The sequence below is a fragment of the Pseudorca crassidens genome, chromosome 13 (assembly GCF_039906515.1).
Source record: "Pseudorca crassidens isolate mPseCra1 chromosome 13, mPseCra1.hap1, whole genome shotgun sequence".
NCBI classification, from domain to species: Eukaryota; Metazoa; Chordata; class Mammalia; order Artiodactyla; family Delphinidae; genus Pseudorca; species Pseudorca crassidens.
Genome location: NC_090308.1, coordinates 81,742,793 through 81,757,763, shown reverse-complemented (window position 1 = coordinate 81,757,763; position 14,971 = coordinate 81,742,793). Strand labels below are relative to the sequence as shown.

Below are 14,971 nucleotides of genomic sequence, written 5' to 3'. Positions count from 1 at the left end.
GTATTCTTTTATGATTTTTTGCATCTCTGTGGTAATGGTTATCATTTTTCCTCTTTCATTTCTTATTTGGTTTATGTGTGTCCTCTCTTTTTTTTTTTGATGAGTTCTCACTAAAGGCTTATCAATTTTGTTTATCTTTTCAAAAAACATAGCTCTTTGTTTCATTGATCTTATCTATTGTTTGGGGGTTTGGGAATCTTTATTTTATTTAATATTTCTTCTCTGATCTTTGTCATTTCCTTCCTTCTTCAGACTTTCAGTTTTGTTTGTTCTTCTTTTTCTAATTCCTTTACATGGGAGGTTAGGTTGTTTATTTGAGATTTTTTCTTGTTTGTTGAGTTAGGCCTATACCACCATAAACTTAGAACTGCTTTTGCTGTATCCCATAGATTTTGGAAAGTTGTGTTTCCATTTTCATTTGTCTTGAGGTGTTTTCTGATTTCCTCTTGATTTCTTCATTTACACATTGGCTTTTTAGTAACATGTTGTTTAGTCTCCACAATTTTGTGTTTATCCCATTTTATTTCCTGTAATCGAGTTCTAGTTTCATACTATTTTGGTTGGAAAAAATGCTTGATATAATTTCTGTTCTCTTATATTTGTTGAGACTTGTTTTGTGGCCTAGCATGTGATCTATCCTGGAGAACATTCCATGTGCACTTGAAAAGAATGTGTATTCTTCTGTTTTTTGATTGAATAAATGCACTTTCCTATCCACTCCCCCATGTCAGCTTTGTGTCCCTTGGACAATCTTCCTAGCCTTCTGACATCTTGGGAGCCAAAACCTCACTATCAATCCTCACTTGAGCAAAACGAGAAAAATGCTTGACCATCACTTCTTAACACTGATCTCTATCTGGCCATGATTTGAGTACCCTCCATGCAACTGTTAGAATCTCTCCTTTTCCCATCACCTTGGGAGCAGCCCCATGACATCTTGCTCTGTTCTCCATGCTCCCTGACTGAGACTACAGGGGTTCATCTTTCAGCACGTTTGGTCACTTGGTACTTTGAACATTCACTTCATGAAGCAAATCTTTTTGTTGCACCCCCAAGCCATTTAGTGAACCATTGAAGGTGTACCTAATGGAGAGATCTTACAAAAAGAAACATAATGCTGGTGGCACAGGTGGAGCCACAAGATGCCCAAGAAATGACGTTAAGTGATAGTGGCTAGAGCTAAAATAGAGACTAAAATAAAAGAGCCTTTCTTGCCAAATCATAGTAAAAGCATATTTTCTATTTACCCCATTGTCTTTCTGACTCATCATGTGATGCCACCAAGAGCCGTTCTTCCATGCCTTTTGGCAGTAATATGGATGGGGCATTTCGTTCAGGTCTCCCTTATTTAGTTTCTTTCTCATTACATTCAGGTTCCCTCACTTGAAACAACAAGCCACATATTTTCATTAAGGTTTTTCTCTCTCCAGCAGACCAAAATCAACACGTTCCCAGGTAGTTTGCATGTTAAAATTCTGTTCTCCTGAAAGACTCACAGACAGAAATGTTATTACAATAAGAGATTTTCTAATTGCTCTCTCCCTTTTATTCTGAATTTTCTAGGGATTGCCAGGAGAACACGGTATCCCAGGAAAACAAGGCATTAAGGGAGAAAAGGTATAGCTTCCGTTTCACTCACTTTGTATATTAAGTAGCTGGGTAGGAGGAAGAGACAGAGGGTCATAAGGACACTGAGGGAGTGAAAGGACAGGCCAGGGCAGCTGGGATTGTGCAGGAGATAGATGTTCGCATAAACTATGGCATGAGCGTCATCCCTGGACACTATGGCAGCCCGGGTTCTGGCACTGAAAATGCAATGTGACAAAATGAACTGCCTTAGAGTTGAAGATCTCAGGACTCAAAAACCCTGTTTCAGGCTCAGCTAACAACTCAGGTATAGACCTAAGAAGTCTCAATCTCTCAGTACCTGTTTCTTGATGTCTATGTGGAAATAGTATTTTAGTACTGAACCATTACTTGGAAATAAAGAAAACATAAAGGTCATCTAAAGAACTATATGAATAGATTTTTATATTTTTTGCATATCTATTTATACACGTACATACATTTCATGATACTGTAAACCTACTGTAACATAGCTCACCGCAAGATCTAGGTGCACTTAAGATAACAGAACAGTGTCCGTGTGGATTGGACACTCAGTACATATAGTGGAATGAGTGAGTGAATGGGTGAGAGAATGCAGTGTGACTGGCTATGGTGACATCTTAATACTATGGAAACTGCTGCCTCTACATGTCCCACCATGAACCTGAGTGATGAAGTGAGAATCTTACCTTGTTTCCTCAGGGAGACCCAGGTGGGATTATAGGCCCTCCTGGACTTCCAGGTCCAAAAGGTGAGGCTGGTCCTCCAGGAAAAAGCCTGCCAGGGGAACCAGTAAGTACCAATCCTTTTACTAACATTTCCTTTGAAAGTTGATTAATTACTGTTTGTGTGTTCCCACTTTCAGATCACAGGCATAGGAATGTTTAGGTCTGCAGAAAAAGAAGTATTCATCTTATTCTTTAGATCAGAGGTCTAATCTTTTTGGAAATTTGATGCAAGCAAAGGGCTCTCATCTGAAGAAAATGCACACACATGCACCATTTTTCATACAATTTTGGGAGATTCACAGGTGCCCCTGAAGCTTCTGCAGGGACTATTTAGGGATCTATGAAGCCTAGTAAGGTTTGCTAGTTTTAAACCATAAACCTTCCTTGGACAATATCTTAAAACAGAAGAACTGCCTGAAATTTCCCTTCTAGAGGCTCTGCATATATAGCCATAGGTGGTCATCTTTAAAAAATGTCCTTGTGGCCTGGGCTAATCCCAGGACATAGAAAACTGGATAGCTGGAAAATCCAACCCATATGGCTGTTTCATCTGCCTTTTTTTCTCATCCCCTTTGACCTTTTATATGAATAGTAATAAATAATTCTCAATATCAGATGCCTCATTTTAAAGATGAAAACATCTTATATTTTAAAGTAACTACACAAAATCTGCAGCCTAGTGAAATTTGTGTTCCCTCTTCCTTACTATTTTACAGAAAAGGTTTATTCAAAAAAGATGAAGAGCAATGAAATATTTTTGAGTTATGACTTCTAAGATGTAATTAACCTTTTTAGGAAAAGAAATGTATTCACTTCCTTTTCTCTTCTTTTTCTTTTAGGGGTTAGATGGAAATCCTGGAGCACCTGGTCCGCGAGGGCCAAAGGTAAAAATATCTTAACATAATTTTTAAAGAATTAATAATTAACCAAATATAACTGGAAAATCCATGTCCCTTGAGCCTCACACTAACAGAAGCATCTAATTGCACAGGGAGAAAGAGGACTGCCAGGTATCCACGGCTCCCCAGGTGACATAGGCCCCCCAGGGATAGGAATTCCTGGCCGAACTGTAAGTGAAATTCAATCAAGTTTTTGAAACCCTGTTGACCCAATGTTGTGAAATAAAATCCAGCAACAAATTTGAATATGGAGAAAAGAGTGAAATGGTCAGAGGAGATACAAAAAGTGCTAGTCAGAGAGCAAGAATTAATGGGCTTTGTGGTTATATCCTAAGCACAGAAGGTACCCACTGTTGATTGACTTACAGATGCTAATCACACGTACACTGATTTTGAATTAGAAGAAGTTATTTAACACTTTATTCCTCCATTCTATATATTTAAAAGTACAAATGAGTGTAAGATTATGAGAATGCCCAATATTAGGATATTATATATTACTGTTTGTTTTTAATTAGAATAAAATGAAAAGTTACTTTTAAAGTGAATGGAGTGCCTATAAATGAGATGATATCAAAAATCTCTATGTAATATCTTAAAGAAGAGAGAATAGAGATAGTTTTTGATAGTTAAGACAAATAATAGAAAGTTTTTTGACGTGTTTTAGCTACAAGGGTAATAATGATAATAATGACCATTGTATGCATACTTGTGGACTAAATAGCAGTAAGAGATAAAACTTTTTATTTACTATGAAAAAAGATAAAAGATTTTGGGACAAGAAAAGTGAAATAGATGGTTATCCCAAAGACATTAATTTGGGGATTGGCCTTGAAATGAAATTATCGTGAGAGGTAAAAGAAGATGTAAATAGTGAATGGTTATATTGTGTGTGGCTGTTGTTTGATTTTCCAGGGTGAGAATATAAAAACCACTGGAGATGGGAGATTAAACAAAGTAAAAAAGTAGGTCAGGAAATTATTAGGGGAGTGAAGGAGGTTGAAGCGAAAAATAACCCAAAAAACCAAAAATAACTTAAGCACACGGTATAAATAGAAAGGAAGCAAAAGGTAGCTTTGACAATAGGAATATTTATTTAAAAGTAAGAAGGGAAAAGGCAATGAGCAGGTAGTGAAGCCAGGTGCCGAGACCCCAGCTCTTTACTCACCCAGGTGATCAGTCAGTTCCTCATCCAGGGGTCCATGGTCATGAGATAGGGATGGATCTGTCATCATTAGGTTCACTGATAATCTCCCAGCCTCATTTCAGTTACCCCTAATTCCAGTTTTCTAACATAGAAAAGAATAACTGAAGTTTTGTTTCCAGTTCCCGTCACTGAACACTGGTTCTGGCAATTTCTTCAGAGAAATGACTCCCAGTACAAAGCAGGAAGGAGAGGAAGCCCCAAGCCGGTTACCCTGTGGCCGGCCAGTGTCTAGCAGACAGAACTTGGGCGTGTTGTTTGTGCGCCCGTGAGTGGGCAGGGACCGACGGCGGGCTCAGGGGCGGCCCAGGCGTCTGAACACAGTTACGGTGGTGCTTCCAGCACTGCATCTGGTCAGGTGTTCACCTGCCACCCAGAACTCTTGGCCAGCTTTGCAGAGAGTTTTCAGAGTGTGCAGGGTGGCAAGCCCTGTTGTCCACTATGTAAATTACAGTACTTGGCCCTTTATCCCACTTGGGTAATCTATGGACATTCCCAGCAGAATTCTGATCACTGAATCTCCTTCTATTCAGGGCTCCCAAGGCCCAGCTGGAGAGCCAGGGATTCAGGTAAGCTACTTAACCAAGTTATCTGGCACAGCAAATCCATCTTGCTGATTGGGGGGGTGGGGATGGGGGCAATTACTAAAAGACTATCCTTATAAGTAACTATTTTCCCCCTTTGCCAGGGTCCTCGAGGTCTCCCTGGGTTGCCAGGAGCTCCAGGGACCCCAGGGAATGATGTAAGGACAGTTTTTACCTACTTCCCCTCTCCCCCACACCTGCTTTAATCTGAACCTGTGCCGAGGTGCAAAGATTTGAACATGCTGCTTCTGTTTTCAGGGAGCTCCTGGGAGGGATGGAAAGCCAGGTCTGCCAGGCCCCCCAGGTGACCCGGTATGTTGACACACTGTGTCTGATTTATGTATCTTTAATGCACGCAGCAGCCTAACAGCCTACCAAGCAAGTTTTGCTGTCCGGACTAATTAGAATGTTCAGTGACTGCTTAGTGATTTTGTTTATCCCCACTTCTTTGTAGAGGGGAAAAAAATTCAAGCTACATCAGCATTTTTGTGTGTGTGACGAATACTTATTTCCCGAGGGTATAATTCAGCTGTGCAATTTTTTGCCCCAAGCTGAACCTTGGTGTATAATGTCTCAATCCCATGGAAAATTGAGTTAAAATACATAGCCACGGATTCTGTTCTTTCTAATGCTAGTAACGAAATGAACTTCATTTTTCTAAATGAAAGTCTGCGGGTAAGTTTCCCACAATATGGTACATATCTATTGATTTGGTGGCTTTAAGAATGCTGAAATGGTTCAATTACAAAACTGGCTTGAGTAGGCTTTTCAGAACAGGTTTAGGCACTAAATGGGTGTTCCAAAGTTTTATTTTAGGTTAAACCTTGCTTTGAGTGACAGTGAAATCCCTTTAAATAGCCTCCAAATTGGCAGTTATAATTTAAGAAGCCATATGGTATATGACATTGTATTAAGAATGTTGTATAATAAAACCCAAATCTGGCCTCTCGGTTCTGAGTCTCACAAGTCCTCCTACACCATTTGAGCCTCATGTGCCGTTATAAGTTACATGCAGAGGCGTATCTTGGCCTTTAACTCCCTCGCTGAGTGAGTCATGTGTGTATGTGTATTGACTGGGAACCTTTAAAGCATTACTGGGGGTCTACGGTGTCTCTCTGAAAGGACGCTTTAAGACACGAGGCCAAAGCACTGCCCGAGTCCTGTGTCTGTTTCTGGATAGGAAGCATCATGTTGGCCAACCATCCTGGTGGTGAGGCTCTTCTAAGCCCTACCATTTGTCACCATGGTGACAAATCTCAGCTGGCCTGGTGTTTTGAGGGAAAACATCTACATTCATTATGTTTGTATTGTATTGTGTGCCTGTATATGTATAATTACATGCCTTGGGGTTTTTTTTTCTCCTTATCCACAGATTGCACTTCCTCTCTTGGGAGACATTGGGGCCTTGTTCAAGGTACTCTGTGGCTATGTAAGAAATTATGTGTTAACTTCCGGGAAAAATCAGAAAGGAAATCTTTACAAGAATTTGAGTTAATTGCTTAGCCTGAATTAAAATTCAGTTTCTTAATGGCAGAACATCTTTCAGATAGAAAAAGGAACACGTATCTGTATATGACTAGTGCCACTTATACTAATTCCCCACTCTCTTCTCTACCAGCCTCTCATTTTGGGTGTGGAGGAACAGGGGGGCAGGGGAGGAGGTGGTAGTTCTGAGATGAGCTGCAGGAGAGGAATGGTGTCATTAGGTAGATGTTTTCTCTCTGCAGCAATAGCTTTCTCTTAATGGTGTTTACCCACCCAGGCTCATCACTGTGAAACCCAGTCCTCCTCACAGTATCTGCCCTGGCCAGTCCAGGATGCAAAGCAATGCTGCTCAATAAACAGCTAGCTTGCAATTTTATGTCATGGGATTTTACAAAGTGAGTTACAAAATTCCATAGCTGACAATTGCCCTGTGACTCTGTTAAATAAAAATGATCTCTACCTATTATCCACCTCACAGGGAATTAATCTTGCTATCGTTTTTTTTCTCTAATACTTTCCTCTATTTTGTTTGTAAAACAGATGGGGGGAGGTTGATAATAGGACACCTGGAGGTTGTGTATTTGCATGTTTCTTTGTGGAATGCTAAGACTGTACCCAAATGAAAGTCTGTCCCTTTATATTCCACTCAAACCTCATGTGTCGTATCTGTCAATGTATGAATGGACAGTATATTTGTACACACACACACGAGCTATGTGTGTGTATATGTGATCTATTTTATATTCCCAGCATTTAACCTAATGGTTCCTGCAACGACTTACTCAATAGTAGGCAGTCAGGAATATTTGCTGAATTGAATTCACAAGACTAGAATTCTAGTAAATATATTTGTCAGGTGATAAAGGTTTTGAGAATAGTATATGAATATAAATGTAAATGTAGATATAAATATAAATATATGGGGGGGTTTAAGACTTTCAAAAGCTAACATTTTCTCATAAGTCAGAAAATAGGGGCTTCCCTGGTGGCGCAGTGGTTGAGAATCTGCCTGCTATTGCGGGGGACACGGGTTTGAGCCCTGGTCTGGGAAGATCCCACATGCCGCAGAGCAACTAGGCCCGTGAGCCACAACTACTGAGTCTGTGCGTCTGGAGTCTATGCTCCGCAACAAGAGAGGCCGTGATACTGAGAGGCCCGCGCACTGCGATGAAGAGTGGCCCCCGCTTGCCACAACTAGAGAAAGCCCTCGCACAGAAACAAAGACCCAACACAGCCCTAAATTAATTAATTAATTAATTAATTAATTAAGAAAAAAAGAGCAAATCCTATTTTTTTAAAAAAATAGTATTTATGGGGGCTTCAGGAGGATCTTACGTTTATTGAGTTATGATTACATGCCAGGCAACACACTGCTTTACTTATATCATCTCACTTAACCTGCGCAAGAATCCTATGAGTTCAGGCTGTGGAGTTTCCCATTCTGTACACGAGAGACCTAAATTCTGAGGAGTTAAGTACCTTGCTCAGAGTCACACAGCCAGTAAGTGTGACATTAACACAGGAGTGCAGGTCCTCAGACAGTCAGTCTCATGTTCTCTACGAGGGCAGTGATGTTGGAAATGGCAGGATTGTAGGAGTTATATCATTGCGGAACAGTTAGGGCTCTTTAAGGATCAAAAAAAATTATTGACTATCCTGATTGATAGGCTGTGGCAGCTCCCACTACAGACAAAAAGACTGCAAACAGGCTCTGACAGGGAAAAGAACCAGGGCTCCGATGGCCTCAGACATGGAAGTAGTCAACAGTTTCACCAGGGCAGCATCCCCTTAATAAATGCCCTTGCCGGGGTCCAGACCCAGCATCACCTCATGGAGGTTTTGAGTCTCAGGGGAGCCAGTTGGCAAGAGGTGGGCAGGACCCCTGACTGAGTCCCAGCAAGCTGTATTCAGTAGAAGAGAAGCATGTAGTTCCCCAAAGCATATGGGAATTTTAATCCTAATCCTGTCACCCAGTACATTAACTGTCCCACTCTGTCTTAAAGTCTTTAGCGGACTTGATCGTCCTGCTCTCTGTTTTCAAAAACTGTGTTTGAATAAAGTGTTGAAAAGAACTGACATATTTCCCAGCCCGAATGATGTATACCTTCAAAGACCTTCCTCCAGGTTAATCTGTGTATCAGTCCTTCTTTGAACGAGCTTGTGTATTAGCTAATAACTGCGTCTTTATCCTCTCCGTGAGAAAAATCTTAAAAGATTTTTTTTCAAGAACCTTAATGAAATCCACTTTTCCTTCATTTACCATTCTAGTAACTCTAACCTAAAGAAGATGAGGTCAGTTTGAAATGACTCTAGAAAATCCTATTGACTCGTAATTATTTCCATTTTTTATGTTTTATTAAAACAATCCTGAAACTACCACAACATTGTAAATCAACTATACTTCAATAAAAATCAATTGACTAATCCATCCTAAAATGTTACTTATATACAAAGTAGAAATAGACCCACAGACATGGAAAACAAACTTATGGTTACCAAAGGGGAAACGGGCTAAGGGATAAATTAGGAGTTTGGGATTAACATATGAACACTACTGTATGCAATAGATAACCAACAAAGACCTACTGTAGCACAGGGAACTATGCTCAATATTTTGCAATAACCTATAGGGGAAAAGAATCTGAAAAAAAGATATATATGTATGTATAAGTGAATTACTTTGCCATTTACCTGAAATTAACACAACATTGTGAATCAACTATACTTCAGTAAAAAAGCAATCAATTGAATAATCCATTCTAAAATGTTACTATATATTGATATGCCATGTTATAATGTCTACAGATACAGTAGACATTCTTTATACTTTTTGAAATATGGAAAGCTTTTTGGTTCTCTGAAGTCCTCAAGCGTCTCTACCGTCACAGTTTTTCAGATTGAGTAGGGGTGGTTCTACAATTATGTACGTGTTTCTTAACTCCTGTACCAGCACGTTAGCTCAGCGGAATGATCCTAGTGGTAAAATTAGTTTGGGAAACTTTGCACATTCCAACTCCTTCTCATGTATTCCAGCTCTAAGAAGGACAACCACAAAGAGAACTGTTCTGACCCAGCATTTCTTAGGCAAATTGCCTCAGAACCTTTTCAATATCATACAAAATTAGTCCTCCATGGAGCATATGTTTGGAAATCAAACTTGTGCTGATATACACTGGGTCAAAAATACTGAACTTCATGGGCTTTCTTGCCAGCTTCCCATCAACGGCAAGCTTCCATTCCCTCTTCATGTTTAAGGATTCTTCCCTTTGGTTAAAAAGATGGAAGAATTGAGACTTAGGTTGTCCTACCTTTGGTCAATTGTTAAATTTAAGCTGTCTCCCCCACTCAGTAGTCCCTATTTTATGCCTTTCCTGATCATATTTTTATAACAGGTTATTTAAAAATAAGCCTCTGTAGGCTTTATGTGATAAGAAGTTTATCTTGTGAGCTCAGATACCTAAATTGAAGCCTTTGCAGATCAGCTAAAGATTACAGAGAAGGCGATGGAAAGGTGATTCCACTTATATTTCCTATCTGCACTTGGATTTGACTTAGAAGTCAAGTCCCAGTCGCTCAAATAATTGTTTCCCGCGTGAGTGTTTCCCCTAACAAATAAAAGGTTAGTAAGCTGTGTTTAGGGCTCTCCAACTGATTGGGCTCTCAAAAGGGGAAATCCTTTCTTCACAGCTTTTTCTTTCTTTCTTTCTTCCTTCCTTCCTTCCTTTCTTTCTTTCTTATGATTTATGCTATTGGTTTTATGAGCTCTGTAATCTTGCTGGTTATTCCAAACTTTATTGCCACCTCTCTTTTTAAACATGCTGCTAAGCAACTGAAACTCTGTGTTCTTGACTTATGAGTTTATCTTTTAAAATAGTTTTTGCCTCCCCAAAAGTAGTCTTTCAAATTGAATAAATTAAGTTTCTGAAAGTAGAATGACATACCAATGGCTATCACTCAACTCTCACAAAAGTTCAAATAGAAGTTCAAATCCAATCAATGAATAATGAATCTCCAGTGACCTTATCTCTGTCTTCATTAGAACTTCTGTGGCAACTGCCAAGCCAGTGTCCCTGGGCTGAAAAGCAACAAAGGAGAAGAAGCAGGTGCCGGTGAGCCCGGACAGTTTGATTCTGTAGCCCAGAAGGTAAGAAGGGGGCTAAGTGTTGGTGGACCCTGGAGGTGACACATGGTGCCTTCTCTCAGCTGTGACTGCTCTGTCCTCTAGGGCGATGTAGGGCCACGAGGTCCTCCAGGAGTCCCAGGCAGAGAGGGACCAAAGGTAAGGAAGTCTCTCCTCTGTGCAACCTTTAATTCAGGTAAAAAAAAGAAATACATTTTAAAATACAGTCCTTTTTCTAAAACTATTTTGATAAAGTGGTGTAAAAGCCATTTGCAGATGTCATTTATTTTTTTCCCCCGATTCTGTCCAAATGACATGCCCCAAGTGTCCTGAGAAGAGATATGTTCATTTTCCCAAAAGATGACAAAATGACTGAGTGTACTAACTAAATGTATTGTGTCTCTAGGGGAGCAAAGGAGAGCGAGGCTACCCCGGGATACGTGGGGAGAAAGGCAATGAGGTAAAAGGCTCTTCTCTGATCATGCAGCCCTACTGTTGATTCTTCCCATGTGACACAACAAAAGGACATCAATTTTCCATATCTCATGTTTGATGCTAAACAAATAGAAACAAAGACAGGTTTTTTCCACGTGTTAACACATTGAAAATAATACGTCGATGCTTATTTTCAGTGATCCAGTTTCTGAGACAAGGGAATTCAAACACAAAGTTAACATAGCAGTTACTACGTTTCTGTTTTCTCATAGCAGGTAACAATTCCAGCTCTCTCAAGATAAAAGCAAGAAGAAAGAGGAAAAGGAGATTTACTGAAAAGAATCCCAAAGTAGCTCATAGAATTGAAGGGATAGTTAGCAACCAGCCTAGGGATAGGGGCAGCTCCAGAACTCAGCAGAACTTCCCTGGGCCGCTGCTGCAACGTGACTCAGTTTCACTGACCTTGGTTTGTTTGTATCTCTGCTCAACTTTCAAACTCTTGGGAGGAAGAAAAAAAAAAACTATCAAATGGGTCTGCTTGGACTGGTTTAAATCAGCTGCCCACCCTCCCACTAAGGTTCAAAGTCAAATGTGCTCTTGAGATGGTGGCATAATTTTCTGACTCTCAGCCACACTGACGCTCAGGATAGCATTCTTTCCTGCATAATTCACACGAACTCTTAGAAAAACCAATTAGGATGGTGAATTCTTGTTAGTTTAAACAGTTTTGATACTAATAATTCTTAATGAAAGTAAGTAAGCCATCTAGTAACCTTGATGTTAGTGCAGAAAATCAAAATGATATAAAGTAGATCTTTTTTTTGAGTTGGAGTTATATATTTCACATTATAAATTATCATCGTTGTTATTGTTTTTAATTAACATGGATTCTATCCAAGAAAACTGTGAGGATTGGCTTGGTTTTTGTCCAAGTTAAAAATTGAAGAGCAAAGAAATACAACATTTCTTTTCATCTGTAAATAAAACAGTAAAGGCATTTTATTTTCTAAATAAGGAAGAGGTGTTGAGCTTTTGTGTCTTCATGCTCCACAGAACGTTGCACTAAAGTACAAGCACAGTGTCTGATTTTAATAGTCTAACAGCTTTTAACTGCCTAGACTCAAGAAGTAGGCTTTAAAGGCAATTGAGAATGTAATAACAAAAAGATCAGGAAATAATTGGAATTCAGGCTTTTTCATAAGTGACTCTAAATTAAATTTATTAGAAGTTAACTTTTATTGATTCTTCAGAATCCTTAGCACTCCTGGTGAACTGCAATCCCTCCTTAATCACTATTTTAGTGTGCTTTTCCTTAAGTACACCTTGCTGGGTTTTTAACACAGCGTACACAGACTTTGCACAAGACACTTAGACAATTCCAGCTAGTTCAGGAGGAGATTCTCCACTGTTTCTTCACATCACATGAATAATATGAATAAACCTGAAGTAACATACTAGCTCAGTTGGGCCTTTGGGGGGGTAACGGGGCAAGGCAGCTTGTCCCTCTCAGGCAGGTGGGAAATATTGAATATTATCTTGTCTTCCACTTGGACTCAGATACTCACTTAAATTTTAATTTGTTGATTTGTTTAAGTGAATGAAACTTTGCCCAAGAACATATGTATTTCCAGCTGGCCAATAAACTCTACTATTTTAATATGCATATAATATCTAATCATACAGAATCTAAGATGTCTGTTCTACCCTTAGTGGAAAAGATGCAGAAGGACACCCTGTCTCTTTGAGGAATTCCCAATTATTATTTAATAATTATCCAATGGTCGATTTAATCCATTTGGGAACTTAAAGAGAGGAATTGCCTTTCGGTTTATTGCGCTTACAAAAGTGACGTTACCCTCAACGGTTTTTACAGGTGTTGTTTCACAGTGCAAGGTAGCAAATTAGCAGATGCTGATAGAACACAGACTTACCTCTCATAGAGGGAGTTCTTGCTTGGAATACAGGTCTTTCTACAATATTTTAGAATAATAATTGATACATAGGACAGGAAAAATACTGTCAGCCATAAGTTGTAGCAATGGGAAAATAAATATTCTTGGTAGCAACTGAGGTAGGACTTGCAAAATCAAAATACCAGAATAGGGAAAGAACTTAGCTCTAATGATCCTTGACTATGCAGTAAATTTTAATTTGTATTTTAGTTTGGTACAATATGCTAAATTGACTGTCCTACTCTTTAATAGGTATTTGTCTTCTTTAATGACCTTTCTTGTCTTGTAAAATTACCTGCTTGCCCTTTATACATCCATAGTAACTTTTACCCTTACTACAGAATTTCAGCTTGTTCAGAGAAAGATGGCTGAGAAGGATTTCTTTTTATTTATGGACTGAGGTTTACTTTAAAGTTTAATGTGGTCATCAAAGGTTAATGAGTCCCAAGCTTATAAACTGGACTACCTAAAGACTCACTCAGCATCTCTAGACTGATTCAGTGTTGAGACTAAAAGTAGCAGAAAAAAAAAAGAATACATATGAACACACATATCTTATACACGTACATAGAGAATTTTATGGAAATGTGGGTGTTTTGAGATAAAGCAATTTGTGGCATAGCATTTATAATCTCCAGACATTTAGAGATCCATTCCAGAAGGAAATTTGTTTCCTTTCCACTTATAACCCCATATACAAGTTAATGGTGGGGGAATAAAAAGAGTCAATACAACATGACAATGTGTACCGCCCACAAATGCACATGGGCACATGCGCGCACACACACACGCACACACACACTGAGCGTTGCCGGTGAGGATGATACCATCTTGAAGAAAGTATATGTCCACATTAACACAAGTATACATAAGACTTTACCCAAGACTCTTGTTACATGAGGAATTTCGGCACCTTCAAGGAGAGCCTTTCCAGCATTTCTTCACCTCCCATCACATGGAAAAACCTGAAGGAATATATGATCCCATTCGGCATTAGATGGACAGACCTGACAGAGCTTGGTCCTTAATCCCATTGATGCAAAGAACCTTGATCCTGTAGAATTTTGTTCCTCTAGAGCTCCCATAGATAACTATGTAGCAATTTTCCCATGGTCACTTCACCTGATATTTATAATATGTATAAAATGCATATTTCATCACAGTAAAGGATAAAGGAATTTATTATAACAATGAATGGTTTGGCACTATAAAAGGAGTACTCAGTAAAGAAAATTCAATCCTGAAAAAGTGGAACCGTTCAAAATAGAACTTGACACGTCATATGGTTATGTGAAATAATAAATGGGTATTTCAAAGTATATTTTTCCCATTGTAGAAATCATCTGAGTTCCTTATAGAAAATTTGAGAAATACACAAAAGCACTAAAAAGACAAAAGTTATTCCTATTTGTACTTCTCCGACTGTTGGTAAAAGTCAGATTGTTGTCCACAACCCCTCATCCACAATTCCAAAGTTCAAATGCCTCTGAAAACCCGGGAAATTTTTCCCAAGTTTGCAGCAAATTTATTTGGCAGCAAAGTCTAACCTGAAGTCATATGGAGCTAGTCTATTTATCCCACTTGGTGAGACTATCATATGTTTTGCTATAGAAATATTTGTGTGTTTATTAGCAGGTGCTGCCTCAGGTGCCATGGGAGTGTTATGTAATATCCAGTATGAGCACTGTGTTCCCTTTGAAACAAATCTGAAAATTCAGAACCCTGAAACACACCTGACACTAAAGTTTCCAGAGAAGGCATTATGAGCCTCTACCAGGCTCATATTTTATGAAGTGCATTTCTAATTTTTTAATAATTTGGACCTTTATGTAACATTTTGTAACGTTTCCTTTTCTTTGTTATTCAATAGCTTTTGAAACACGATTTTAACAGTTGCAAAATATTTCATATTATGAATTTTATGTAACTTATTTAACTAATATTCTTTTGCTGACT

At 38.9% G+C, this 14,971-nt stretch overlaps 1 protein-coding gene across 1 annotated transcript in view; it reads left to right on the top strand.

The window, feature by feature from the left end:
- Positions 1–14,971, top strand: part of COL19A1 (collagen type XIX alpha 1 chain) — a 352,057-nt gene that overhangs the window by 291,638 nt on the left and 45,448 nt on the right. The window contains exons 24-34 of the mRNA XM_067702906.1: positions 1,564–1,617; positions 2,311–2,400; positions 3,176–3,220; positions 3,328–3,405; positions 4,973–5,008; positions 5,128–5,181; positions 5,282–5,335; positions 6,396–6,437; positions 10,548–10,652; positions 10,734–10,787; positions 11,035–11,088. Coding sequence (XP_067559007.1) covers positions 1,564–1,617; positions 2,311–2,400; positions 3,176–3,220; positions 3,328–3,405; positions 4,973–5,008; positions 5,128–5,181; positions 5,282–5,335; positions 6,396–6,437; positions 10,548–10,652; positions 10,734–10,787; positions 11,035–11,088 — 666 coding nt within the window. The remainder of the gene's footprint in view (positions 1–1,563; positions 1,618–2,310; positions 2,401–3,175; positions 3,221–3,327; positions 3,406–4,972; positions 5,009–5,127; positions 5,182–5,281; positions 5,336–6,395; positions 6,438–10,547; positions 10,653–10,733; positions 10,788–11,034; positions 11,089–14,971) is intronic.